This window comes from Macaca thibetana, chromosome 9 (genome assembly GCF_024542745.1).
Source record: "Macaca thibetana thibetana isolate TM-01 chromosome 9, ASM2454274v1, whole genome shotgun sequence".
NCBI lineage: Eukaryota > Metazoa > Chordata > Mammalia > Primates > Cercopithecidae > Macaca > Macaca thibetana.
The window spans coordinates 6,064,848-6,092,759 of NC_065586.1; the positions used below are offsets into that span (position 1 = coordinate 6,064,848).

At 41.8% G+C, this 27,912-nt stretch overlaps 2 protein-coding genes across 2 annotated transcripts in view; one reads left to right on the forward strand and one right to left on the reverse strand.

The window, feature by feature from the left end:
- GDI2 (GDP dissociation inhibitor 2) overlaps positions 1-27,912 on the reverse strand; it is a 533,972-nt gene that overhangs the window by 347,789 nt on the left and 158,271 nt on the right. The window lies entirely within an intron of this gene.
- RBM17 (RNA binding motif protein 17) lies at positions 82-27,839 on the forward strand. Its single transcript, XM_050804623.1, has 12 exons — positions 82-283; positions 8,142-8,282; positions 12,408-12,524; positions 16,035-16,201; positions 17,244-17,341; positions 19,775-19,831; positions 21,038-21,179; positions 23,235-23,386; positions 24,499-24,572; positions 25,048-25,146; positions 26,247-26,319; positions 26,466-27,839. The coding sequence occupies exons 2-12, from the start codon at positions 8,160-8,162 to the stop codon at positions 26,567-26,569; spliced, it is 1,206 nt and encodes a 401-aa protein (XP_050660580.1). The 5' UTR covers positions 82-283; positions 8,142-8,159; the 3' UTR covers positions 26,570-27,839.

Sequence of the window (27,912 nt, forward strand, 5' to 3'; positions counted from 1 at the left end):
GAGCGTGCAGTGCGGTCCTCCCGCGGGCAGGGGGCAGTGCGGCAAGGCGCCCTCGGCGCAGGCGCAGAAGCCGAAGCAGGCGCTGGCGCAGGCGCGGCGCAGGCGCGGGCGCGCTCTCCCGGCAGCCCGCGCTCCCTGACCCCGCGCCGCAGAGCGCCCTGAGGACTCAGCGGAGGGTGGGCGCCGCCGAGGCCTCCTGCCGCCGGCGGGTTTCCGCGGAGTGCCGCCCGGCTCCGCGCTGCCGCCGCCGCGGCCCATGGGCAGAGTCGGCCGGGCGGGCCAGGTAAGTCGCACCCCGGCGGCCCCGGGTGGGCGGCCTGGCGGGACCTGAGGCGGGCGCGCCTTCCCGGGAGGCGCCGGACGCAAGGCCGCGGCTTTAGGCCCGTCGCGAGGGGCGGGGGCCGGGCCAGCGCAGCCCGAGCCTCCGGGGGGTCTCAGTCCCCGCGGCGGGCCCTGGTCTCTCCGCGCGGCTGCAGCCCGGGACCCTCCGCCCGCCGCCGCCTCCGGTGACCCGGGCCCTGACCTCCCTCTTCCCCTCCTCCTCCTCCTCCTGTCTGCCTCTGGCTCTTTGGTACTGAAGAGCGTTTCTCCTTCACCTCGTGGGCCACATCCTGACGAAGTTGTCCGGTCACTAGACCCCAATAGTCCGGAGCGTGTCCCCCCTGACCCCGCACAGTTGCCCCTCTCCGGGGCTCAGAGAAAGAAGCCGGTTCCTCCCCGGGACTCAGAACTGGGAGTGCAGACGTTGGCGCTTCCCAGACTCCAGAGCTCGCTAGGACAGGAATGCAGGCCTGACCCCGGCGTCGCCTCGGCTCGTGCTGTTTGAGCGGTGTTTCAGCGCTCGCGGCCGACCCCAAGCAGTCTTTGAGCGTCACCTCTTGCCCAGAGGGTGTGTAATGATCGGGGAATGCAGGTGGAAGGAGGTTCTGCCCCTGCTCGCAGGAGTTTGGTTTCTAGGAAAGCAGGCGTGAAAACCCAGGCCCGGGTTGATCTGAGAGACGCAAGTAGGGTCTGAAAGGACCTCTCTTGGGAGAGGAGGTGATGCTTCTGTTGAGTCTTGAAGGTACTTTGTTAGATGGTGGGAGCTGGGGAAAAAGGCTCCCGGCGGTAAGTGCGAAAGTAGCAGAAGTGAAGCCTCGTAGTGCGTTCTGGAAACTGCAGGTAAGGCAGAGAGAAAGGTTTGAGGAGCGGGTGTTTCGGGTGTTTCGAGGAGTAGTCAGGTCAGAACACGGAGGTTTCTTGAGAAGCAGTAAAGGAGCGCCGTTGGGGGTCCTTATTTTGCTAGAGCCAGGCATATGGATGGGAAATAGGATATTCTAGATAAGGGCAAGATTCGCATATACTCAAGATGAGCACTGGCTCCCCGCAGCAGATGGAGTTTTTAAAAGGGTGAGACTCGGTTTCCACATTTTTAGTTGATAAATGCTGCGGATATTTTGACCGTAATGACGGCTTTTAGGGAATGTGGGGTAACAGTTTAGCGAGCTAAACGAGAGGGCTTTTAGTTAAGCAAGGTGCTGCATGCTGTCCAGTTTATAACAGCAGGTTGTGCGATTGTGGAACTCTCTGGAACCAAAGACAGCGTTTCTGGAGGCACTTGAGAGGATTGTTGTACATTCCCAAATGCAACTTTATTTAAAGTGGATTTCTTTTTACCTGGTTTGCTTTAAATTACCTTCCCATTCTCCCCTACATATGAATTTTTCAGACCTCCCCCCAGCAGGGAACAGATGATCCCAGGCTAGTCATCTCTCAAACCTTTCGTAATAGTCAATAGTGAAGGAAGTTCTGTTTATTCGCCTAAATTACAGGTGACGCTACTCGACTGTTTGCATTTTGGTAACAGCAGAGTGTGAGATTGAACGGAAAGATTAAATTGACAAGGGTGTCAGATGGAGGTATGGGGAAAAAAAATTTTTTTAATTCTTTAGAAAGTCATGGTAGAGCTTATACTTGAAGTAGATGCTTTTTTAGCTGTATTTTTTGCGGACACCAAAGTGCACCACCCCTTGTTTCCCCTCCTGTTCATTTCTGTGTATATTTGCCATATTTTTTTTTTTTCTCCTGAGACAGAATCTCACTCTGTGGTCCAGGCTGGAGTGCAGCTGTGCAAGTCGGCTCACTGCAACCTCCGCTTCCCGGGCTCAAATGGTTCTCCTGCCTCAGTCTCCTGAGTAGCTGGGATTACAGGCGCTTGCCACCATGCCCGGCCAATTTTTGTATTTTCAGTAGAGACGGGATTTCACCATGTTGGTCAGGCTGGTCTCGAACTCCTGATCTCAGGTGGTCCTCCTGCCTCGGCCTCCCAAAGTGCTGGGATTACAGGCGTGAGCCACTGGGCCCAGTCTTGCCATATTCTTTAGACTTCAAAGAGGCATGCTTTGTTTTATGATGCATGAGTATCTATTTAGTGATAGAAATATTTCTTCCTAACAAGCCTGCCTCTTTAGGTGCTCAGAACTCAGACCTCGACTCTTTATTGGTTGCGTGGTGGTGGTAGTTTTTCTCTCCTTAATTGTGGTTTACAGTTTAAATTTTATCCTACTTATAAGTTATGTGCTTAAAAAGCAGATCTGCAGATCTCACTGTTTCATAATAATGTGATTTAAATAGGTGCATTAACATTTTTCATCCTTTGACTAACACATTTAAAAAATATTAATAGAGCCACTTACAGTGTTCAATCATGGTGCTAAGCTAGAGATACAAAGCTGAAGATAAAAAACACCCCTGCCCTTAGGGGGCTTACACTGCAGGAAGAAACAGGTGTGTGAAACAATAGGCAGCATAACTTGCCAAGGTTGCTGTGATCTGAGTATGCTTGAGGAAACCAATTGGGGGGAGTTAGTTTTATGTGGGGGCAATAGTCACTAAAGGCTTCTGAGATGCACTTGAAAGATAAGTAGGTGGGGTGCTTCTGAGAAGACACTTCCATGTTCTTTTTCCTGCCAGTTGCACATGTTTTAAAAAAATACTTTCCAGCTTGGGTGGAATCTTGAAAACTCAACATTCTTCCTTCTGGCAGAACCATGTTTGTTATGTTTCTTGAGAGAAAATGTAGCATATATGAAACGTGGGTTGCTCAAAGCGTAGTGTTGCCACAAAAAGGAAGGAAATAGCAAATATTTTAAAGTTATAAAACCCAGCAATTTGTATTTACTTTTGATCCTGGCTTCTTGTGGTATATCCAATTGTTAGAAAGTACAACTTTTTGTTACCTGGCAGCAGACCTAATGAAATAAGTGTGTTATGTTGTCTAAGTAATATGTCAACGTTAATTAGGGTAAGTTTGGGTCTTGGCAGTCTTATTAATGCACTTACTGTATTTCAGTAGTTGCGGTGGGGAGAATTAACTGTTGTATATTCATAAATGCTTAATACAGCTAAAATAAGGAATACACACTTTTTAAGGAATAGATTAACTAAAACTGTAAATAAAATTACATAAAAGGAGGAAAACAAGGAAATAATGAGAACAGGATTCCAGGGAAATTACATGAATGGGTTGGGGGAGCAGTGTGGTTGAGTGTGGTTTCTGAGTCTAGCTCCTGTCTTGTTTTGGGCGGTGAAATCATAGGTGTTTGCAGCATTATAATAATTAAACAAAAGCAGGTAGTACATATGTGGATGGATGAGAGTGTGTTGTTGCTATGATTAATCCCATTCTGTGAACTTAAAGTTCAGTGAAAATGAGAAAAACAAAGAAAGCTCTTTTGCATTTGCTGTGATGCAGAGATTTGATTTTGTAAGCTCAGTGTTAGAGAAAACTAGCAGATGCTGGTGAGATGACATCAGTTTCTAATATTTAAAGCACTTTGCAGGTTTCAGAAGAGAAATGAGGACCTTTAAATGAGATTTGCTGCCTAGTGGTTTCTGAAACTTTTGCACAATGCAGCAAATCAACTGGAATTGTCAGTCAGCCATCTTAAATGGCATGGAATCAGAGGAGATGTGTGGTCTCATAAAACCTCATTAATTCACTTCTGAATTTTTTGCTTAATATTGAATCTATTGATGGAAGAACTGTTGGCAGCTGAGATCTAGTACGCTGCTTGATTTTTAACCTCAAAGTTTAGAGAGCTCTTTCCATCAGAGTTGACTCTTCTGGGGAGGGTGAGGAGTGTTGCCTCCCTCCCTGGGGTTTACCTCCTTCCCTTATTCCCCAGTGCTGCCTCTTTGCCTATTTCTTTAAAAAAAATTTTTTATGTGTAGTGAAACATACATCCAATTACCATTTTAACACATTTTTATATTTTATCTTTTATTTTATTTTATTTTTTTGAGACAGAGTCTCGCCCTGTCATCCAGGCTGGAGTGCAGTGGTGCGATCTTGGCTCACTGCAACCTCCGCCTCCCGGGTTCAAGCGATTCTCCTATCTCAGCTTCCCAAGTAGCTGGGATGGAACTACAGGCATGCACCACCACACCCGGCTAGTTTTGTATTTTTAATAGAGATGAGGTTTCACCATGTTGGCCAGGCTGGTCTCAAACTCCTGACCTCAAGTGATCCGCCTGCCTTGGCCTCCCAAAGTGCTGGGATTACAGGCGTGAGCCACCACACCCAGCCCATTATTAGTATTTTAATAAAGCTTATTAAATGCCTACTCTATGACAGAAATTGTAGATGCAAAAATAAATGAGTCTTTCCCCTCGAAGTTTAATGGGCATTTGGTTAACACATTTCTGGTGGCACTAACGTATTCATAAACACTTTTGGTAAAGTTCTCAAGTTATAAAGAGAAATGGATTGAGTATCCCTTACCCAAAATGCTTGGACCAGAAGTGTTTCAAATTTCGGGTATTTTTAGATTTTCAGAATGCCTACATATACATAGTGAGATATCTTGGGGATGGGACCCATGTCTAAACACAAAATTCATTTATGCCTCATATATACTTTCTACACATAGCCTGAATATGCAATATATGCAATACTTTTAATAATTTTGTGCATGCAAAAAGATTTCACTGCATTTTTTACTGTGACCCATCACATGAAGTCAAGTGTAGATTTTTTTTTTTTTTTTTTTGAGATGGAGTCTCACTCTGTCACCCAGGCCAGAGTGCAGTGGCGCAATCTTGGCTCACCACAAGCTCCGCCTTCCGGGTTCACGCCATTCTCCCGCCTCAGCACCCCCAGTGGCTGGGACTACAGGCGCCCGCCACCATGCCTGGTTAATTTAGTTTTTGTATTTTTAGTAGAGGCGGGGTTTCACCATGTTAGCCAGGATGGTCTCCATCTCCTGACCTCGTGATCCGCCCGCCTCAGCCTCCCAAAGTTCTGGGATTACAGGTGTGAGACACCACACCCGGCCTGGTGTGGAATTTTCTATTTTGGGGTCATGTTGTTGCTCAAATTCGAAGGATTTCAGATTTTCATATTGGAGATAGTCTGTATTGAGAAAAGCAATGATCTAAAGTAGAGTTTAGTTTGAGTTACAAACAGATTTTGGTTTATCTGTTTTGTGATTTTCCAGAAAGTCACATTGTTTATTTCTCAGAATGTATTAGTATTCCCCTTCCATTTTAAGAATAAAGAAGGAACAGAAGAACCCGTAGTTCAGTAGGCTTGGTTTGGTGACCAGTTGGATGAAGAGGACTCAAAAGATTAAGTTAGATGAAAGGTGCATGGTCATTTCTGAAGAAGTGTTTTTGGGAGCCACAATGCTAAGCTGGACTCTCAGCATTGTTTTTCTTTACTATTGCTGTTTGAGTGTTTTTAGATTAAAATTTAAGGATATGTGTCTAGATGTGAACAATGAGTTTTGAGTTCTGGGTAAGCCGGAAGAAAAGTGTACAAAAACCTCAAAAGCTATTTGGTGTGGTGTTCTTCCTTCTGGCCAGTGATTGCTGGCCAGAAATTTCTAATTGAGAGGGCTTTGTAAATGGAGTATAAACTGCAGTTTGGCCTCATTTCCTATTTAGCTGTGGGTTGGATATTGATCTTAGTCTGAGGATAGAGCAGTGAACAAAACAAACTGGATCTAGGTTTTCTTGGAGTTCAGAGTTATTAAACTGGGCTCTGAAGTGGACATCAGGAGATTCCCTCCAAGACTTTGAGGACATGGTTATATTTCAGCCATATTTGTTAAAGAATGGAGTTCATTATTTTTTCCTGATTTGGCCTCAGTGCTTCAGGCCTGTGTCATGAGACGTCATCCCCAAGTTCCTGAGAAAGTGCAGTTTGGCAATGAAGATGTCAATCAGGAGGAGAGTCTGTCTGCATCCCAGCATCCCTTCATTCTTTTTTTTGGCGGGGGCGGGAGGAGGGGAGGTGGCGGACTCTCGATCTATCGCCCAGGCTGGAGTGCAGTGGTGTGATCTTGGCTTACTGCAACATCCGCCTCCCAGATTCAGGCGATTGTCATGCTTCAGCCTCCCGAGTAGCTGGAATTACAGCCACCACCACGCCCAGCTAATTTTTGTATTTTTAATAGAGACAGAGTTTCACCATGTTGGCCAGGCTGATGTGGAACTCCCGACCTCAAGTGATCCGCCCTCCTATGCCTCCCAAAGTGCTGGGATTACAGGTGTGAGCCACCGCAGCCGCCATCCCTTCATTCTTATGTGATTCGTTTGCGCAGTCAGCCGTCGATACCCCTGGACAGTCTGCTTTCCCTGCTTCTGTACGGCCTTGGGGGGCCTTTCATTTAAAAATCAAAATGGAGAGGTTTTAATTAATCAGAGTGTTCACGTATGAAGGAAAAGGGAGAGGTTTTAATTAATCGGAGGGTTCACCTATGAAGGAATGGAAGAAACTAAAAAGTGGTACCAGTTTTCTGGATGCTGACTTCAGGCAGGGAGTTCCTGTACTTAAGACCAGGGCAGTTCTTCTGAGGGAACAGAAGTTGGTGTGCACTCCGTCCCTCACTCCAAACAGTGTGGTACCAACATCAGCTAAGGTGTTGGGGTGGCAGGGTGTTAGAATCCTGGTAATGGAGGAGCTGAGAAGTAAGAGTACCTTCAAGAGAAATGCTTGCCGAGTCAGACCTAAGGAGGATGTGTGTTAAATATTTTCCTTCTCTTCTGAGCCACAGAACACAAGCAAATTAGGCTTTTCGATAACACTGTTTCCATGGGAAAATGCTTTATGGGCCCCCTGGGAACTGACAGACTTTGGGAATTTGTCCATAAATTGGGAACTACTGTGCTAAGCATTTGCTTGCAACTTGTGGGTTTCTGTTTAAATTATGTTCTCTTTCTGTCTGTGAGATTGATTTCTTATTTGAAGAAGTAAGCATGTCGGTGCGTTTCAGAATGTTGAGTTTTTTTTTAAAAGTGGCAGTTGGGGTTCACTGGTGAGGGCTCTGGAGTTGGCCTGGCTGGGTTGGAAGGGGCTTCCACTGTGGCCTTGGGCAGATTGATTCCCTAAACCCCAGCATCCATGTCTGTACAGTGCTGGGCTTTCATGGGACCTGCTGCCGATGCTGCATTGCATGTCATGCTTTGTGCCTGCTGACTCGATTTTTGTTTTCACGTGTTCCTCTGTTCTGCACGGAAGCTGTGTGTTGCTTGTTCACATGCAGATTGTTGATTGTCTCTTTGTAATTGCTATCATTAAAGATGACAAGTTTCCACTTGGGGGGGATATGAGGAAGTCATAGTATTTAAGATATAACCAGCGCCGCCCCCCCTCCCACCCCCGCCGATAATCGTAATTGACAAAATCACATCTAAGAGGTCATTTCTGTCACTTTTTTCCCTAAGAGTATGTTTAAATTTTTTCTTTATGAAAGGGTAGCTAATTGTGCTAAATCAACCTGGTAATTTGTGTTTTGTAAGGCTTCTACTTTTTGGCACTGACATGAATAGAATTTTTTAAACATTGGATATATGTAATTAATAATGTCTCAATTCTTACCTCATTATGTGCCCTAGCTTTGAAGGATTTCACTCATGGATCACCTGACTGCATGGTCTTGTAGATGGAAAAATGAATTCTAGAGGCTTATTTTAAAAATAATACATGGTGTAGCTTCATATATCGGGAAGAACCCTGCATTAATGGTACCAGGAGCCTTGGCCTCTGTTGCTGAAAGGTCCTGGACCTTTTACCTCTAAAATTTCGTGATTTTTATTTTAACATGAAAAGCCTTTATTGAATTGTGCATTCTTTAATCCCCACCCCTTCTGCCTTTCAGCATTAAACTGAAGAGAAGATGTCCCTGTACGATGACCTAGGAGTGGAGACCAGTGACTCAAAAACAGAAGGCTGGTCCAAAAACTTCAAACTTCTGCAGTCTCAGCTTCAGGTGAAGAAGGCAGCTCTCACTCAGGCAAAGGTAAAGACACGCCCAGAGCAGGAGAGCAGAGGCCTCCAGAGTGGGTTGCTCATTAGGATGACAAGGAGTTTGGTTTCAGCTTGCTCTTCTGCCTTTGTATTGGGTAAATGGTGTTAAACATTTGTAGGGGGAGAGGAATGAGGAGTTTAAGGCCGCTTTGCTGCTCCTGGCTCCTGGGAATAGGAACATTTCATGGGATAGGAATGAAGAAAAACAGTACTCTGTGGGGTTGGGCACGGTGGCTCACGCCTGTAATCCCAGCACTTTGGGAGGCCAAGGCAGGCAGATCATGAGGTCAGGAGATGGGAGACCGTCCTGGCCAACACGGTGAAACCCCGTCTCTACTAAAAATACAGAAAATTAGCTGGGCATGGTGAGTGGGTGCCTTTAGTCCCAGCTACTCGGGAGGCTGAGGCAGGATAATGGCGGGAGGCTGAGGCAGGATAATGGCATGAACCTGGGAGGCAGAGATTGCGCCACTGCACTCCAGCCTGAGTGACACAGCAAGACTCTGTCTCAGGACGGGCGTGGTGGCTCAAGCCTGTAATCCCAGCACTTTGGGAGGCCGAGATGGGCGGATCACGAGGTCAGGAGATTGAGACCATCCTGGCTAACACAGTGAAACCCTGTCTCTACTAAAAAATACAAAAAATTAGCCAGGCGAGGTGGCGGGCGCCTGTAGTCCCAGCTACTCGGGAGGCTGAGGCAGGAGAATGGCGTGAACCCGGGAGGCGGAGCTTGCAGTGAGCTGAGATCCGGCCACTGCACTCCAGCCTGGGCGACAGAGCGAGACTCCGTCTCAAAAAAAAAAAAAAAAAAAAGACTCTGTCTCAAAAAAACAAACAGACAAAACAAAACTGGTACTCTGAACCAGCAGTGACACTGGTTTTCAAACTTAAGTAGTGGAGGTCTAAGATTGAGTGAGAACTTGTGTAAGGTGCTGATTGTGTAGCCATACTCCTGATATTCTGGTAAACTCTAGTTTAGACTGGAGCCCCAGGAGTGGGCATTTTTAAGTAGCATTCCTACTGGTTTGTTGGCGGTAGTTTGGAAGCAGCACTTTGGGAAGAAGCTCCACAGAATACCTAAGCTGCTGGGTGTGACTTATTGAGGGCTGGGGTTGGTTGTGAAGGCGTCAGGCATATGTAGTCTGGATGCCAATTGCTTTTGTTTCTGTTGTGTACATGTTGGATATTGGCAATGTCCTTGAAATAACTCAACATGTAAAACATTAAAAACATAGTTGTCGACTGGATATTTGCCATTAAAATGTAGGCATGAGAATGGTATGATTTGTTTACTATTTTAGAGGTCGTTATGCTCTAGAGTTTGCATTCGCAGTGGAGGCTATATCCCCCCAAACGGAGCGAATGTTGGTCTTTTGGGGGGCGAAAAAATCTTGCTCATATTGTGCACAGTGTTAAAATTTCATGTGTCGGAAAAAATGTATTAAAAGGCTCCTTGTTGGGGAGGCAATAATTAAACTTGAGAAAAAGTACTTTAGAGATACATGCTGAAATATTTACTGATAAGATGATGTCATTTTTGGGATTTACTTCGAAACAATTCAGTACCAGGCAGGGGAGGGAGGGAAGAACAGAACTACCCATGAGTTGGTAATGGTTGAAACTGGATAGCAGAGACTTAAGAATTTATAATCTCTTTAATTTCATGTTTGAAAATTTCCATAATACACAGGTTTTTTTTTTAAAGTTTTACTCCTTTTTCTTTTCCCTTTACCACATCAATAGATACTTACATGGAAGTGCTTACGTTTGATTGTTCAGTATTGTAGAAGTTTTTTTGTCTTTTTAAAATTCATCATTACCAAATTTAGATTTTTTGGATGCCAGTATTTTTTGTTTTTTTAAAGCAAGTTTTCATTCCAAATGTAAGGAAGGTTAGCAAAACCTCGTTTTTCTCTTTAATTTTTTAAAAAAGTAAATGTATAAAATCTTTGTAGATTTCATGTAACTTTTGCTTTGCAGGAAAGATGTGGATGTGAGCCACCATGCCCAGCCTCATATAGATTTTTAAAACTTGAGGTAGCTTGTGAAGTTATTTCTACTAACTTTCTAAAACTTTTGAGATTGCTATGTACAGTTAGTTTTGTGGGTTTGTTTGTTTGTTTGTTTAAGGGAAATGAAGATTGCATTCTCTTAGGCTGTTTAGTTACTCAGAATACTAGATTGGCCTAGCCAAACCTGTAAAGATATTTATTTGGTAGAGAAAATTTGAAGCTGTGGTTTCATTTGTATCTCCATTTGAAAAATACAGAGTTGTTTCTTGGTGTCCACAGGGGATTGGTTCGAGGATCCCCCCGCACCGGATACCAAAATCCAAGACTGCCCAAGTCCCTTACATAAAATGGTGTAGAGTTTGCACATAACCAGCACATATCTTCCCATATTTTAAATAATCTCTGGATTGCTTGCAATACCTAACACAATGTAAATGCTGTATAAAAAGTTGTTATACCGTATTGGTTTTTTAATTTGTATTTTTTCTTGTATTGTTTTATGTTCTTAATATTTTCATCCTGGGGTTAGATATGTGGAACCTGTAGATACAGAGGGCCAACTCTATATTGAATAGAAAATAATAATAGAAAATACGTGAGTCTGACTGGGCACGGTGGCTCGCACCTGTAATCCCAGCGCTTTGGGAGGCCGAGGCGGGTGGATCACCTGAGGTCAGGAGTTTGAGGCCAGCCTGACCAACATGGTGAAACCCTGTCTCTAATAAAAATACAAATATTAGCCCAGTGTGGTGTCATGCGCCTGTAATCCCAGCTACTCTGGAGGCTGAGACGGGAGAATTGCTTCAACCTGGGAGGCAGAGGTTGCGGTGAGCCTAGATCGAACCGCTGTATTCCAGCCTAGCGACAGAGCAAGACTCCATCTCAAAAAAAAAAAAAAGAAAAGATGTGATTCTAATAAATCCCCCTTCCGTTCTTTAAACTTTCATATTTACTTTGTGAGTTGTTAATTGGGTTAAATTTTGTTTGCTTAAATTTATAAGTATTGTTATATTCAGGAGAGATGAAGGCTTATTTTGTGCCTTTTATAGTGGTAATGAAAATTTGTAACACTTTGACTTGCAAAAGAGAAAAATTAAACCTTTCTAATCAAAAGATCTAATGGTTGCCAGCATACCCATGTGATCAACCTTAGCCTTGCTGATAGGCAGCCTGACTCAGTGTGCCTGCTGTGTGATGCCGGAAGGGGCACACTGCCTCACCTGCAAAGTGTTCTTGCCTAAAAGCTTTACCCTGAATTCAATCAAGCCTTTAACCTCCAGGTTTCAGGAGTTACAAGGAATAGAGGAACAAGCTAAACTAAATAGCCAGGTAGTTATTAGACAGATCTAGAACAAACAGCATTTTGCAAGATAGTGTCAGAGGAAAAAAAGGAAGAGGAGATGAAGATGATGGTGATGATGATGATGGGGAAGAGGGACTGTTCTTAATCAAGACACTTAAAAAACAAAAGCATTTCAGGAACTTTGGTAGGATCCTGGTTCAAAAAAATCAGCTGTTTAAAGGACATTTTGGGGGCTATCTTGGAGAATCTGAATATGAACTGGATGGGAAATGACATGGGAATTAGTGATTTTTTTAGGGGTGGTAACCTCACATAGGAGAATGTCCACAGTTTCAGGAGATTAGGGTGAAGCGTCATGATGTCTCCAACTTTCTTTCAAATGGTGTAGCAAAAAATATAGGTGTAAGGCCAAGAAAGTATGGTAGAACATTAACTATAATTGAATGTGTAGGAATGATTGTTTTCTTTTAAAAACTTTTTTTTGTAGATTTATAATAAAGGAGGTAGGAAGGATTCTGTATCCTAGTAGGAGGGAACAAAATCCTCATCCCCAGGTATCTTTTGAAAGTGACCAAGTTTACCGTAAACCTTTCACAGAAATGGAGAAAATCTCGTGTTTTTTTGAAAAGCTGAAAAGAAAATAACATGATTATAGTAATAAATTAAAAGGCTGTTGTTTTAAGATTATGGTTTTCTCATATCTCAAAGGTTTGTTGCAGGGACCAGAAAGAAAGTATTTGTTGCAAACAGTGAATTTTAATTTGAAACTTCAGTATGTTTTCCTCGTTTTTGATGATTTTAGAGCCAAAGGACGAAACAAAGTACAGTCCTCGCCCCAGTCATTGACCTGAAGCGAGGTGGCTCCTCAGATGACCGGCAAATTGTGGACACGCCACCACATGTAGCAGCTGGGCTGAAGGTAAGGCCGCACCTGCCTGTGACCTTGATACATTTTCCTGTTTTCCACGTGGCTTATTTTGCATATATGTTACTCTTAACAGATGGTCTCCTTAGTAGGCCTTTGAAACCAAGTCAATATTATTTTCCACCTAATTTTTACTTTTGTTTTGCCAATTTTGAAATTTATCTATTTGAAATAAAATAATTTGTCGTAGAAAAATCAGAAACTAGAAATAGGCAGAAAGAAAAACAAATTACCTTCAGTCATACACTGCAGAAGTGAAGAACTTATATTTTTCCATTCTGTGCCTGCTCCACCTTCTGCTAACTTGGTTTTCTTACTTAATACATTGTGACTGTGTCAAAAAATACAGGACTGTATGATCACGTTAATGGCTTCACTCTATTCTCTTGTGTAGATGAACTGTAATTCCTTTAATGCTGGATATATGGGTTGTTTCTATTTTTTGCTATCATAACAATGTTAGTACTTACTGATTTATTGTGGATTAAAACAGAGAAAGGGGTTTTAAAACCCACTTCCACCCTAACCTTTATGATTCCAGTGATTTTACATATGCTTGAAAACAAACATGTGGTCAAGTCTATAAATTGGGTTACTGAGGATGAAGAAAATCTGGAAAGGATAACTCAAAATCATAGTTAAAACTAGAAAAAATGAGGTAAAATGAGTGAATAAACTAGTTAAAATTATACCCACTATTTAAGTATACATTTATCTTTCCACAGATGGCATTCAGATAATGACTGTGGTCATTTAAACAACACTATGAATCGCACAAAACCGCTTGATGGAAAATGACCAAAAGATTAATAATAGTGCTATCAAGACAGTTTCTTAGCAAGGCGTGCTTATCCTTCCCACCACCTGTGGGAAGGGCTGCATCAGGCTGGGGCAGCCCCAAGGGCACACTCCTGCCCAAAACTCCGTTTCGCGTCACTGTTCTGGGCTGGGCTCCGCCTGCGGCCTGTCCTGCTTGTGTTCTGGGCCAGGCCGTGGCTGCAGCTTAGCCTTGAGTTACCCTTTTCTGAGGGGAGCGGGTGTTGCTCCTGAGGGCTGGTAGTTCTTCAGGTGGGAAGGCACCCCATGGTGGAGGTGTTTTTTTGCTGATTCCTAATCATTGAGCATTTTCCCCCGTAAATTTGATACCTAGTTTTTTCCTACTACATCTAATTAAAAAACTGGTTCATCGTTTCTTCTCTAATTGTGTATTGGTTCTAGTACCTATAATATTAGTCTCCTATTTAATGAGTAAGCCTTTTTCCTCCTTGTTACAAAGTTTTCACGATCAATTTTTAATTTTATTCACATTAAGTGAATGCATCATAATTTACACAAGTATTCCCTGACTGTAAAACCACCTAGATTTGCTTTTACGTTGCCTTTATAAATACCACTGTAATTAACATCTTTTTGGGGTTTTTATTTTTGAGACAGGGTCTTGCTCTGTCACCACGCTGGAGAGCAGTAGTGCAGTCTTGGCTCACTGCAGCGTCCTCCTCCCGGGCTCAAGCGATCCTTCCACCTCAGTCTACTGAGTTGCTAGGACCACAGGCATATGCCATCACGCTTGACTAATTTTCTGTAGAGACGAGGTTTCACCATGTTGTCCAGGCTGGTTTTGAACTCCCGAGCTCAAACGATCCACCTGCCTTGGCCTCCCAAAGTGCTGAGATTACAGGCATGAGCCTCTGCACCCAGCCCACTAATGAACATCTTTACAGAGCTGTTTCTGTGTTATTAGGGTTATTTTCTTGGATTTCCTGAGCTGGCATTAAGATAGCCGTTTTTATGGCCGGTCTGTTCTGGCACCAGTTTACTCCCAGCAGTGCACAGTATCACCTCAGGCATATGGGGTGAATTTTACCCCATCCTCCCTCCTCAGCATTGAGGGTATTAACATTTTAATTTTTTTTAATTGAACAAATCACTTTATTCATTGCAGCATTTAGAAAAGGATGATTGATTTCATTGTTAAGCATAGCAGGGTTTATACGTAAAAGTTTTTTTCTTTGAAATTTTGAAGTGTCAGAGAATGAACCTTCATATTGACAGTTTGTTCTCTTAGACACGTTGTGATAATTGTGTTAGATAAATTGAGTGGCTGATTGTCAGTTTCTCTCTAAATAATAACTGAAAATAAATCTTCATGTGCTTTTGTGTTTTTAAAATGTCTTTTATAAAATGAATACAAATGCATAACTAACCTTTAGGAGCCCTACGTTAAGTATCTTTTCCAGTGGTAGGGCCTGGGAGGTGATTATAGTTATTTTCCTAATTGCTCTTATTCATTGGATCATAGCATTTCCTGATACTTCGTCATAAGGAAATGAGGTGTTTGTTTTATAGTGCAAAATGTCAGACCCAACCATGAAACAAAAGAACTGTTAGATTGAGGTGTAATATGGCATGTAAGCTGTCTTAATCTTACTGGTTCTGTGTTCAAGCAGGAAACATGTTTACAAACGACCTTCTTGCCTTTGATACAGTTGGACAGTGTACCTCCTGTAAGAGGTACAGACTGGGCCCTCAAGGACATGAATCCTTGTTGTTTTGGATGTGTGTTTAACAAAAAGGGGACACTAATCCTAACTTGTGCTTGTTTGAGGTGTCTTTGAAAACGAGAAAAGGCATCTTATTGTTACAGCTAATAACGAAGAATTATGCTAAGAAAACTAACAGGAGAAAGTGTGGGAAGGTTTAGGAAAGTTGGGTCAGGGCTTCCAGCACCACGTGTAGACCGAGGCCAGCCTAGGGTAAAGTTCTGTGTCTACTCAGATATTTCCTGGCTGTGCTCTGCCTCTCTTGTTTTGCTAATTTCTTTGTCGTGGCTACTTCTTGTCTTTCAAAGAGTAGACCAAGTTTCTGAATGTATAGATGAGAAAGCACAAACTGTTATCTAAACCTGATTTTAGTGAACCTTAAAAAAAATATGATGCTGGAAGGGAAATTACATCCCCATGTATCAAACTCAGTGCCTGAAATGCAGCCTACCTGGGAAGGGACATGTGTTCTGAGGATTAAAAAGACTGAGAAGATGGTTTCTAAGATCTCCATATATTGTTATCTCCATGTAATCAGAATCTGAAGTTATTCTATTAAAATGATGACTGCAAGAATGATTGTGGTGTTCATGGTTGTTTTATTTTTTAAGTTGTCATAGAGATCTGTAAAAACAAGTATTCAGTGCTTTACTATAAATATTCAAATTTTTTACTCAACTAACATTTTAGCTGGTAGTGGCTTATTTAGGAATTCCAGGAAAAATGCCATAGAGTATTATAGAAATAGTACTAATCTAAGAGGTGAAATTTTGTGTCCTGTTTCTGCTGCCACCTGATGAGGCATGTGGCCTTGTCTGGTATTTGTTTTCTTTGTCTGTGAAACAAAGGAGGGAGCTAGATGATGTTCAAGGCCCTTTTATCTCCCATATGCTTTGACCTTAATTTTGTGAGTAAACTGGTAAGATATAAAGATGATTTTTACTGCTGTTTTTACCTTCCTCAGGATCCTGTTCCCAGTGGGTTTTCTGCAGGGGAAGTTCTGATTCCCTTAGCTGACGAATATGACCCTATGTTTCCTAATGATTATGAGAAAGTAGTGAAGCGCCAAAGAGAGGAACGACAGAGACAGCGGGAGCTGGAAAGACAAAAGGAAATAGAAGAAAGGGAAAAGTAAGGCTTCCTTCGGATTTCGGGATGTTTTACAGTTGAAATGTTCGTTAAAATGTTAATGAATGGACTTCACTGCTGTCTGTAAGGCTGAAGTTAATTTTCATGGGTGATCTGATCAGTCACTACAAGGAATGAAACTGTTTTACGATTTGTACCTGTTACATCTCAGAATCACAGCAAACTTCACCTATAGACTGAAGACCTAAAGTGTATATTTTGAGTGAGTTGTTAGAAAAATAACTTATAAACCTGATGTTGAAAATTTTTTTTCTATGCTGGTACTCTGCTATAGGTTGACTATCCCTAATTCAAAAATCCGAAATCTGAAACACTCCAAAATCTTTGGAATGCCAACATGCCGCTCAAAGGAAATGTGCATTGGGGGATTTTGGCTTAGGGATGCTGAACTGGTAATTGTAATGCAAATATTCCAAAATTCGAAACACTTCTGGTCCCAGGCATTTGGAATAAGGAATTCTCAACTTGTAAAATCACAACTATTTAAAGTACTTAAAATACTCTTCTTAACTTTACTATTTTTGAGCCAGGTGGATTTTTAAAAATTCATATGCAGCTTTTATTTATGTTTTTGCAAAGTACAGGTAGTAGAATGTATTTGTAGTTCTTCTTTTTAAAAATATTTAGTATTAATTGTCAAATAGTTAACATATATTAAATATGAATATACTGTTTCCCATTTTTTGAATCATTTCATGAGTGAAAGTGTTATAGACTATTGAAATGATTAAACTATTACTATGTTGATAGGCTTTAACATTGGAAAAGGTCAACGTCAAGGAACCTTTTTTTAATTGCTGGTTACTCTCATATAGTTATTGGCTCAATTTATCTCTTGAATTTTTCTCACTTTTCATACTTTATCTACTTTAATCTTTTACCAGCTATGCTTCCTACCCCCGCAACTTAAGAGTTGATTGTGAAAGGATTTGGTTATCTTCTGGCCAAGAGGAAGTCATCCCAGGTTCAGGTCTCTAAATTGGTTCATCCTTTATTTATTTATTTATTTCCTTTATTATCACAGAAGGCGCAAAGACAGACATGAAGCAAGTGGGTTTGCAAGGAGACCAGATCCAGATTCTGATGAAGATGAAGATTATGAGCGAGAGAGGAGGAAAAGAAGTAAGGCATGAACAAATATGTCTTAAATATATTTAAATAGTAGAAGTACAATTCCACTATGTGCTTTTTCTTTTCAGTTTGATAAATAGTTCATTTGACATTGATTTGGGTAATTTTCTTTCTGGAATCCCAGCAATACACATTTGCGTAAGTTTTAATTTATATTGGGTTTTCATATATATTTTCCTTGGAGCTTCACAACCACTTTCTAACATTTATTTATTGGATACTTTGGGACTAGCTTAAAATCTATTCCTATACTGTCTTACTGCCGCACAGTCCAGTTGGCCTATGCTGAATCCACTCTGTTGTTTCTCTTAGGGGAGAAGCCTAGTTAACGTTGACTGTGTCTGTGTTGGGCATTGTGACACATTTCATCTCCACTATCTTAGTTAATCCTCAGATGTTGGTTTTTGTTAACTTGTTTTGGAATTCAGTATACAGGTTGAATATTTGTAGGTCTCGTTTTTCCAGCTTATAAATTGACTACCCTTTTTAATAAGGAGGCATGCTTTCCATATTAAGGACATTGTTTTGTTTTGTTTTTTTCTTAAACACCAGCGGGAACTAGATAGCTTTGAATGAGAAGACTTTGACCATGTAGCTCATGATAGGGAAGTAGTGGCATGCCCATTATATGTATAGTTGTTGACAGATTGATGTGTTTATTTTAATGTGATTAGTAGCAGATTTCCAGTAATCACCCTGAATTTTTTTAACTGAACTTATTAGAGCTAATCTGCTTTTCAGAATCAGTAATCACTCTCGGTCCTAGTGACGAGGTTAGTAAAATGATCATAGGAAGTATTTCAAAAGAAATATAAGAAGGTTTTACTCAGGTTCATATTTCTCCTTGAGGATTTTGTATCATCCAGTCCTGTTGATCAAAATGCGTGGACACTGGCTTTAGAATAATCTCTAGAATAGTTCTTTAGAATAGTTTATTTATTTATTTTTGAATTGGAGTCACTCTGTCGCCCAGGCAGGAGTGTAGTGGTGCAATCTCAGCTCATCACAACCTCCAACCTCCTGGGTTCTAGCAATTCTCCTGCCTCAGCCTCCAGAGTAGCTGGGATTACAGGTGTGCACCACCACATACATCTAATTTTTACATTTTTTGTAGAGACGGGGTTTCACCCTGTTTGTCAGGCTGGTCTCAAACTCCTGACCTCAAGTGATCCACCCACCTCAGCCTCCCAAAGTTCTGGGATTACAGGTGTGAGCCACCACACCCGGCCTCTTTTTTTTTTTTTTGAGACCCTCTGGCTCTGTTGCCCAGGCTGAAGTGCAGTGGTGCCATCTCAGCTCACTGCAACCTCCCTCTCCCAGTTTCAAGTGATTCTGCCTCAGCCTCCCGAGTAGCTGGGATTACAGGTGTGCGCCACCATGCCCAGTTGATTTTCGCATTTTAGTAGAGATGGGGTTTCACCATGCTGACCAGGCTGGTCTCAAACTCCTAGCCTCAAGTGATTTGCCTGCCTCAGCCTCCCAAAGTGCTGGGATTACAGGAGTGAACCACTGTGTCCAGCCAGAATAATTTCTTTTGTCAAACATTTTGTGCTGATGCAGCATGACTTTGTAATCAGTTTTTAAAATTTTACATTTTATGTTATTTCATTGTTGATTAAGGTATAATACATATGTATTATATAATATTATGTATATATAATCCATGTATGTTAGGACTTATACCTAATGCAAAATTCCTGTGGTCTCCACTGATGTTCTCCTTCCAGTTGTCAGATAGCAGATAGAAAAGATCTGTCTTACCTCTTTTGGTTTGTTTGTGTTCACCATTCATTGTCCAGGAGATACACCAGGAATAGTAACAACATGCAGCAGTTTCTTCAGGAGCCAGAAGGACCCACACTTTCAAATGTGTGTTTAATTCCAGTGGTTTGCACCCTGGAAAAGGAGCGTGCTGTGTGGTGGGGGGGATTTGGCAACACAGGGAGCTGAGTTTACTCCCTTTCTGTTGATTCACTCCCCTCTGATCATTGTCTTATCTGTAAACCGGATGCAGTAATATCTACTTCAGAGGTCTGTGAAGCCCGAACAAGGCCATGTGTATAAAGGGCCTGATAGGTATTGCTCTCAGTAGATAGTTACATTCCTCTCTTTTAAGTTTCTGCTGGTTCTCTTGGTTGTATTGTTTTGCCTTAAAATGATCATTTGCAAACTACATTGTGGGGCTCTTGAGTTCCTTTTATGAAGGAACAATTTTGCGTATCTGAGGGAGTGTTGCCGCTTTTCTACATTTTAGATCCTAGCATCAGAGGTTTGTTTATATGTAGCAGGAGGTCATCAGAAGTAGCAGGTCCTCCCTTTTTAGTTTTTTCTTAGGGGGGTGGGTGATAGATATATGGTGTGTCATAGTCCTTGGGAGTCTGGCATCAGAAACCTCCTTTAATGCTTGGATTTGTGGTTTTGCAGGTATGGGCGGCGCTGCCATTGCCCCACCCACTTCTCTGGTGGAGAAAGACAAAGAGTGTAAGTAGATCTGTGTCTTCCTCTTTTATTCTGATACAGGTCTTTAACCCAATCACGGGGGATCTCAGCTTGGGCACCAGGTTTCCTGAGTGTAGAGGGAAACGACCTGCAAGCCTGCCTGGCTCTGTCACCTGAGGCTGCACCTGGATCTCAGAATGCAGTGCCCTCCCTCCTGCAGAGACCTTTCTATGCCAGGCTCTGAGGCTTGGATTTCATGCAGTGGAATCCATCTCTTTTATGCAATTCACTTTGTTTTCGTTAACATATCTTACTTGTTAGATTCATTTGGAGTTAAAACAGCAGATCATTACAGTTTTTTAACTCAGAGGTTTAGAGGCTGTTATATTCATGACCCTCCACAAGGTGGCAATGCCTTCCTTGATTAGATTTTTTTCTTCCCTTTCCATTTCAGTGCAGGTGGGTTTGCGTGTCATTGTATTGCCAAAACACCCTTGCCCACTGTTCCTTGGGGATTGGGATTGGACTTCTGAATATCATCTAGGTCATTTTCCCATTCTCTGGATTGGACCATACCTAAACTATCCCAAGCAGATATTCTCATTTATAGTACTTTTTAAAACTTGTTGGATTTTATTTATCTTTTAAAGAAGATAATTTCTAAGATGTTATGAAATGCCTGTTACGTGAAAACAACGGACAAACAACCCCAATTGAAACCAGTCACTGGGAGTGGGGCTCAAGGCATCTGGATGGTCTTAAAGCTTCCTGCTGACTTTCATGTAACTAGGGTTGAAGCCACCGCTCCAGTGCATGGCCCCTAACCTCGGAGACCTTTGTGGGCTGTGAGGCTGATGAGATAGGTCAGGGTCTAGACAGGTGCACACAAGGTGCTGCGGGAGTCAAAAGATGGCCTGATTGTATCTCCTTGGAACATACAGAAGCTCTTTCCAGCAAGAATATTCATTCAATGAGATTTTAAAGGGTAAATAACATTTCAGTAAAGTATAAAAAGGACGTTTGAGGAGATAGAAATAGCAAAAGCAAAGCTGGAATCAGGAAAGTAGTGACTTTCCTCTGGTTTTATAAAAAAGTCATATAAAGGCTGTAAAATTGATTTGGTGTTTTTCTCCTTGTGGTAAACCAAAAAGTAGGTTAAATTTGTTCGAGATAAATAATTGATACAAGTGAGGTTTCAGAGGGTTTTCTATAGTATTTTGGTGAGACTACTTTATATTTCTCCAATAGTACCCCGAGATTTTCCTTATGAAGAGGACTCAAGACCTCGATCACAGTCTTCCAAAGCTGCCATTCCTCCCCCAGTGTACGAGGAACAAGACAGACCGAGATCTCCAACTGGGCCTAGCAACTCCTTCCTCGCTAACATGGGGTAATGATTTAATGTTCTTATCTAAGGACTTGAGAGACAGTGTGAAGCATTGATAGCCCTTTCAACAGATGCCGCTTGTTTGAAACTGAGGACATTCAGGCTGTGGGGAGACTCTTGGTGTGTGCAGGTCACACGGTGCCTGCCTCAATCATGTGGAGCGTATTCCAGTGTAATGATGGGGCTCGTTCAAAACAGCAACCTTCCAGTAGAAGTTTTGACTCATTTTGATGTTGAACATTATTTTTCTAGACAGGTACAGAACCTGATAACTGTTTACATTTGTTTTCATGACATTTGCAAATAAAATAGCTCATATGAATCAGAGCTGACTTACTATCTGCAAAGGACAGGTGATACTTTTTTCCCTGATAAAGTGGGCCATTTGCTTTAAGGTCATGGTTCTCAGGGTCATTCTAACTACAAGTAGACATTTGCTTGCCAGCATATAAAAGTTGACTGTAAGGTTGACACTCAGGTGGGGCTTGAGGATTTTTTTAAACTGTACTGGGCTTGGCAAACATTTTGGTTAAGAGGATATTCTATGGTGTTGATTTTGATCCTGTGAAACGGCTGTCCCATGAAGTGGCGTCACACGAACGCTTTGTTCTGTGCTGTGTTGCATCTGCTGGCTGCTGCCTGTAGCGGAAATGCAGCCGGTGAGACAGCCAGTGGAGTTGAAACTCACTAGTCTTTCAAGTGCTCAGTGACCACATGCAAGTGGTGACCATGTTGGATGGTGCAGACATACGACATGGCTGTGGCTGCAGGAAGCTTTGTGTGCTGGAGGGTTGGACAGACATGAAGCTGGTTATGTTTTGTTTTCCCTGTTTATGATAGAAATTGACTTTTTACTGAATTTGCTTTTAACCAGGAATTACATCTTTAACTTGTGCTTAGGAAAGACGCAAGGTGGTACCATTCAGCAGTTTTTGGTCTTTTTAGCCCTAGAATAGCTTGTTCAAATGAACATGTTAAGGGAATTAAATACAAGAAGTAATGTAGGTGCAGTTCCAGTTGAAGCAGAGTTTTGTGGCTTAAGCCCTAAGCAGCAGTGGTCATGGGGTGGGGGTGCCCTTCAGCCCCATACCACACCTCACAGCACAGTGTGAGAGCCATTTGGTTATTACAGAAAGCAGTGGACTGAGAGTTGTAGGGTCCAGTTTCAGCTCTACCATTAACAGCTGTACAGATAATTTATTTGTTTTTTGAGATGGAGTCTCACTCTGTTGCCCAGGCTGTAGTGCAGTGGTGCAATCTCAGCTTACTGCAGCCTCTGCCTCCCGAGTTCAAGCAATTCTCTGCCTCAGCCTGCCAAGTAGCTAGGACTACAGGTGCACACCACCATGCCTGGCTAATTTTTACATTTTTAATAGATGTGAGGTTTCACCGTGTTGGCCAGGCTGGTCTTGAACTCCTGACCTCAGGTGATCCACCCACCTCGGCCTCCCAGTGCTGGGATTACAAGCGTGAGCAACTGCACCCGGCCTGTACAAATAATTTCTAACGTGGCGTCTTGCTTTACTTCTAAGTCCACCCCTTAAGCTAGTCAACTAATCTTAGCCTCCGTTTATTTCTCATTTGTTAAATAGGTGATCTCTAAGGGTTCTTTCATTTACATAGTCTGTCATTGGAAACTCTCCTGTGCCATTCAGGAAATGGGATCATCTTCATTATATGAAACTTCATACTTACTTTTTGATAGCCACTTTTTAATATACTGTGGTCACAAGCTATGTGGCAGTGCAGGTCCAGAGCACACAAAAGGTCTTGTGTTTCCTAGCAGGGCACTGAGGAGACTCCACCAGAGAAACTGGCATTTCTCCTCCAAGACAACAGAATATTCTGGATTTTAGTCATAGCCTTTTCTGTTTCTCTCATGCTGCACATCCCCATAGCTTCCATCTGATAGCCCACTCCTAGTTAATGAGTGACTTTGTTGAAACCCCTGTGGAGCATGCACTCTCTCCAGAAGGAGGTGGTTATGATGGAAAAATGCAACCTGTCTCCAGTTGACGATGTCAAAGCTAAGAGTCCTTTCCCTTCTCCTCCTGCCAGGGGCACGGTGGCGCACAAGATCATGCAGAAGTACGGCTTCCGGGAGGGCCAGGGTCTGGGGAAGCACGAGCAGGGGCTGAGCACCGCCTTGTCAGTGGAGAAGACCAGCAAGCGTGGCGGCAAGATCATCGTGGGTGACGCCACAGAGAAAGGTATGTCCCCAGGGAAGCGTGTGGCTAGGGGGAAAGGACTGGCCCCGTCCGTATCAGACGTGGCCAGTCTTGATCCTGATATGCCAGCAGGGGGACGATGATGAGTGTGGCCAGAGGGAGAGGGCTGGCCCCGCCGTCACTAGAACAAAGGCCATCCTGATCATATGATGCACTGCCACTTCTGTTTTGTGAAGCCAGGAATCCTGAGGCTCATCTTTATTTTTTCAGAACAGAGGTAGAGAGATGAAGGCTCGTGGAGGAAAAGATGGTGAGAGACTTGGGCAGAAAATGAATAGTTCTCAGGAAGAAATCTTGGTTATGTGTTTAGAGCATGAAGGACAGAGCCATATAGTGTGGCAGTGAATATACCTGCCATCTGCATCTCAGAGGTCTTCTCTACTTTTCCCTCTTGCCCTTTCAGTATAGATGTGGTTTCTAATTCTCTTACAGATTGTTTGCTTTGCGAGATCTAATGTTATTTTGCAGTCTCTTGGTAAATGATGCCTAGTTGGTGTTTTATTTTCATTTAATTTTTACAGTCTGTTCTGTATTGAGGGAATTCAGGAAAGAAACATATATTAGCATTTTAATCAGGGAAATTAAGTTTGAGTCAGCCTAGCTGAACTTCCTTTGCTAAAGAAAGAAGAAAACTTTTCTGGCAGCCCTGTTCTTGCAGAGCTTAGGATACATCACGAGCCCGACAGGTGAGTGCCGGAAACCAGCAGTCGTCCCGACTTGTGAGGTTATCTGAAGTAAGGCAGCCGGTGGCTGGAATAGTAACTGCATATTCCCCTGGGCCCGTGACTTTGAACGTTTGCTTCAAGTCAACTCACCTATAGGAATTATCACTCACATGCCCTGTCAGCCCTTGGGGAAGTGAGATGAGCAAAAATTGCAGGTAATGATGGAGGCTCAAAACATCCAGATGCTATTGTAAAAACATGCCAAAGCAAAGCAGAGGCTTTTGTTGCAGATAAGGCTGTGTTTTTGCTTAAAGACCAATTGTGTAGATGCTTAGGACATAAATGGTGGGGATCGCTATTGAAATTAAATTAAATTATTATAAGTAGGACTCAGTTCTGTAACACATCTAATGATATGTTTTGATACAGATGCATCCAAGAAGTCAGATTCAAATCCACTGACTGAAATACTTAAGTGTCCTACTAAAGTGGTCCTACTAAGGGTAAGAAGCTGAGGAAAGCAAGCTGTCGGCCTGCCTAGATTTGTGTGTGTCACCCCAACCTACCCTGCTCCCCCTAAAAGTTAAAACTGAAAATGATCCTTTTGCAAATAATACTTTGGGCAGATCCCACGTAAGGCTGATTTTAGATTTTTCACTAATGTGTAAGTCTCTGCTAAGTACAGTGTTTAAGACTGCAGTGAGTAATTACTTTCAATATTTGAAATTGCAAGAGCTTCAGCTAGTTTATACATTTTGGTGCTTACATAGGTGCTTTTGTAACTCTTTACAGGCTTAATGTATGTTTTAGTGTTTTAAGAAATACTAACTTTTGGGTACTTTGGGGATGAAATTTTTCATTGTGTCATTTGGGATTGAGAACATTTACCATCACTAAAGTAAGTCGTATTTATATACCCCTGCTAGGTGTTTGTAAGTTATACTTGGTACTTGAATTTATTTATTTTTGTGTTTAAAGAACATGGTTGGTGCGGGAGAGGTGGATGAAGACTTGGAAGTTGAAACCAAGGAAGAATGTGAAAAATATGGCAAAGTTGGAAAATGTGTGATATTTGAAGTAAGAGTGTTTTCTTTTGATGTTTATAACACAAGTTGTTATTGGCAGATTACAAAACATTTTCTACATACGGGACAGGGTATGCTACAAGTAACATTCTTACTGCAGAAGGTGACAGGCATTGTTTATTTGGGCTTCTCTTGCTCAATTATTACAGTTTTAAACATAAAGACAAGAATGACTTGGAGTTGTATTTGGTGAAGAAACAGGAATGTTTCATGATTGAGAATCAGTATGGTGACTGAAGACCTTGAACTAGTGTGCTCAGTAGTTTAGTTCCTTAGACGTGCCTTTGGTTTCAGTCATTTGGCGAGTATTTAGTGCCTTTCACATGCACTGCACTGTACGGAGAGCACTTGGATTACAGGAAGCATGCTCTGTACTCAGTGGTGTGTTCAGTTGAAGAAACACAAAAATAACTAAAGGGTATTCAGTTACTAGACTGGGTAGTATTGACTAAGTTCAGGAGTTGAGACAAGAATTAGATCAGTGAAAACATAGAGACTGCCTTGTGAGCAATAGCAGATGTGGACTGTGCTTTGAAAGGAAGAGGTGAGATTTGCAGGGAAGGGTATTCTGATTGGGATAATGGCTCCTAGGAGACAGTGAAGATCAGGACTACCAAAATGGAATGGATGGGCCCACTGGAGATTAGCAGAAGTGCTTAGGTGGGTGGAATGGACCACATTACAGTGGGCTAGGAAAGCTAGACAGAGCTAGTCAAAATGAGACCTGATGTGAAAGGCCACTAGAGCACCAGCCTTTTTAATCTTAAAACTCTGCTTACTCTGTTTCTTTATCCTGTTGCTGTTTGTTGACCACATAATTATTTGTTTACGTCATCCGCTGGCACAGAGCCTTGATGAGGTCAGAAACTGCTTGGCCCTGTGTTCCTGGCACTAACAATGCCTGTCATAAAAACAGGCATTCAGTACATTTTTGATGATGAACAAATTATACTTATTTCCTTGGTATTTGACAACTAGTTGACTGTATATGATGATAATTAGAAGATTCACTCTGAGAAATCATTTAAAAGAGAAAACTCATTCAATGCAGTCTCAAATCCCTTTACGCATCACACTCTCATTTTCTTCCAGATTCCTGGTGCCCCTGATGATGAAGCAGTACGGATATTTTTAGAATTTGAGAGAGTTGAATCAGCAATTAAAGGTTAGTTGTACAGCTAAATATTAAAGAATTAAAAAGTTGAGTTTACAGCCTTAATGTTTACAAGTAAAGTTACTGTTTAATTAAAGTTAAACCTTTATAATGTCTTATAGGATACCTATATTAACTGTCTTTTGTTTGCCTTTCAGCGGTTGTTGACTTGAATGGGAGGTATTTTGGTGGACGGGTGGTAAAAGCATGTTTCTACAATTTGGACAAATTCAGGGTCTTGGATTTGGCAGAACAAGTTTGATTTTAAGAACTAGAGCACGAGTCATCTCCGGTGATCCTTAAATGAACTGCAGGCTGAGAAAAGAAGGAAAAAGGTCACAGCCTCCATGGCTGTTGCATACCAAGACTCTTGGAAGGACTTCTAAGATATATGTTGATTGATCCCTTTTTTATTTTGTGGTTTTTTAATATAGTATAAAAATCCTTTTAAAAAAACAACAATCTGTGTGCCTCTCTGGTTGTTTCTCTTTTTTATTATTACTCCTGAGTTGATGACATTTTTTGTTAGATTTCATGGTAATTCTCAAGTGCTTCAATGATGCAGCATTTCTTGCACTAAAAAAAAAAAAAAAAAATAGAAAATTTTGGGACATGGGGTGATATTAAATTATTCTTTGTTTTTCTTTTTCTTTTAATAAAGCCTGCAAGTTACTATATTGTAGTTTCATAAATTCTGTAATAAAGTATCATCTTGGCAGTGTGCCAAAGGTGAAAATGATGCTTTCTCTAACAGAGAAATTCTTAGTGACTCCAGTTGTAGAAAAACGTCTTTACAACCTGAATAAGATTGAAGAATTGTGAACATACCATGCCTATTGGATGAATCATTTGCCGTTAAGCTAAGTCAGACTGTAGGGTTTGTGATGGATTTATGGAATATGTGGGTATAGAAATCATGAATCTAGCATTTGTTTTCAGAGATTCAAGCATAGTCTTTAGGGTAGATCAGAAATGACAAATGAATTCAAAACCTAGCAGGTGCATTGTAAATGTGTGCCCAATTATGTTTTGGAAATGGCAGTTCCTTGGGGTCATGTTTCTACTGGCAAAATTTGCAATAGTATTGTATGTAATTTTAAAACTTATAAAATTATCCACATTGGCCACATAAACTGTACTGCCAATTAATAGAATTCTGGAATTGTGAGAAATTGTATCATTGAAGTTCAATAGGATGTGTGGCTTAAAAATTTATCAGGACCACAAAAAAGAAAACAAAAATATTTGGTACTGAGGTTCATTGCCAGGGCAGGAGGTATTTCCAGAAAATACTCATGCCTGTGTTCTGTTCCTTGCTTTCCCAAATACTGCATGTGACTCTCCTAAGTGGCAGCTGAAAGACTCGAGCCCGTGTTGTCTCCTTTGGTTATTATGACATGAAAGTGTATCAAGAACTCAGCATTTCTTTGCATCCATGGACTTGGTTTGGAGACATAAGGAATATTCTGACCCTTTTTAAAAAAGGATTTTCTCATGTTTTTATTTAACATAAATAAAAGAATAACATTTTATCTTTTGTGGTATTATTTTATTGAATAAAATTGAGTTTGATGATAAAAGTGCACCTGTTCTGTAAAGTCAGTT

What these genes read in the sequence shown, in the direction of transcription:
- RBM17 (XM_050804623.1), top strand. Translation starts at nt 8,160, where the DNA reads ATGTCCCTGTACGATGACCTAGGAGTGGAGACCAGTGACTCAAAAACA. An exon ending in GGTGGAGAAAGACAAAGAGT is followed by an intron (nt 19,832 to 21,037) that starts GTAAGTAGATCT and finishes TTTCTCCAATAG; the next exon opens with TACCCCGAGATTTTCCTTAT. An exon ending in GAAAATGTGTGATATTTGAA is followed by an intron (nt 25,147 to 26,246) that starts GTAAGAGTGTTT and finishes ATTTTCTTCCAG; the next exon opens with ATTCCTGGTGCCCCTGATGA.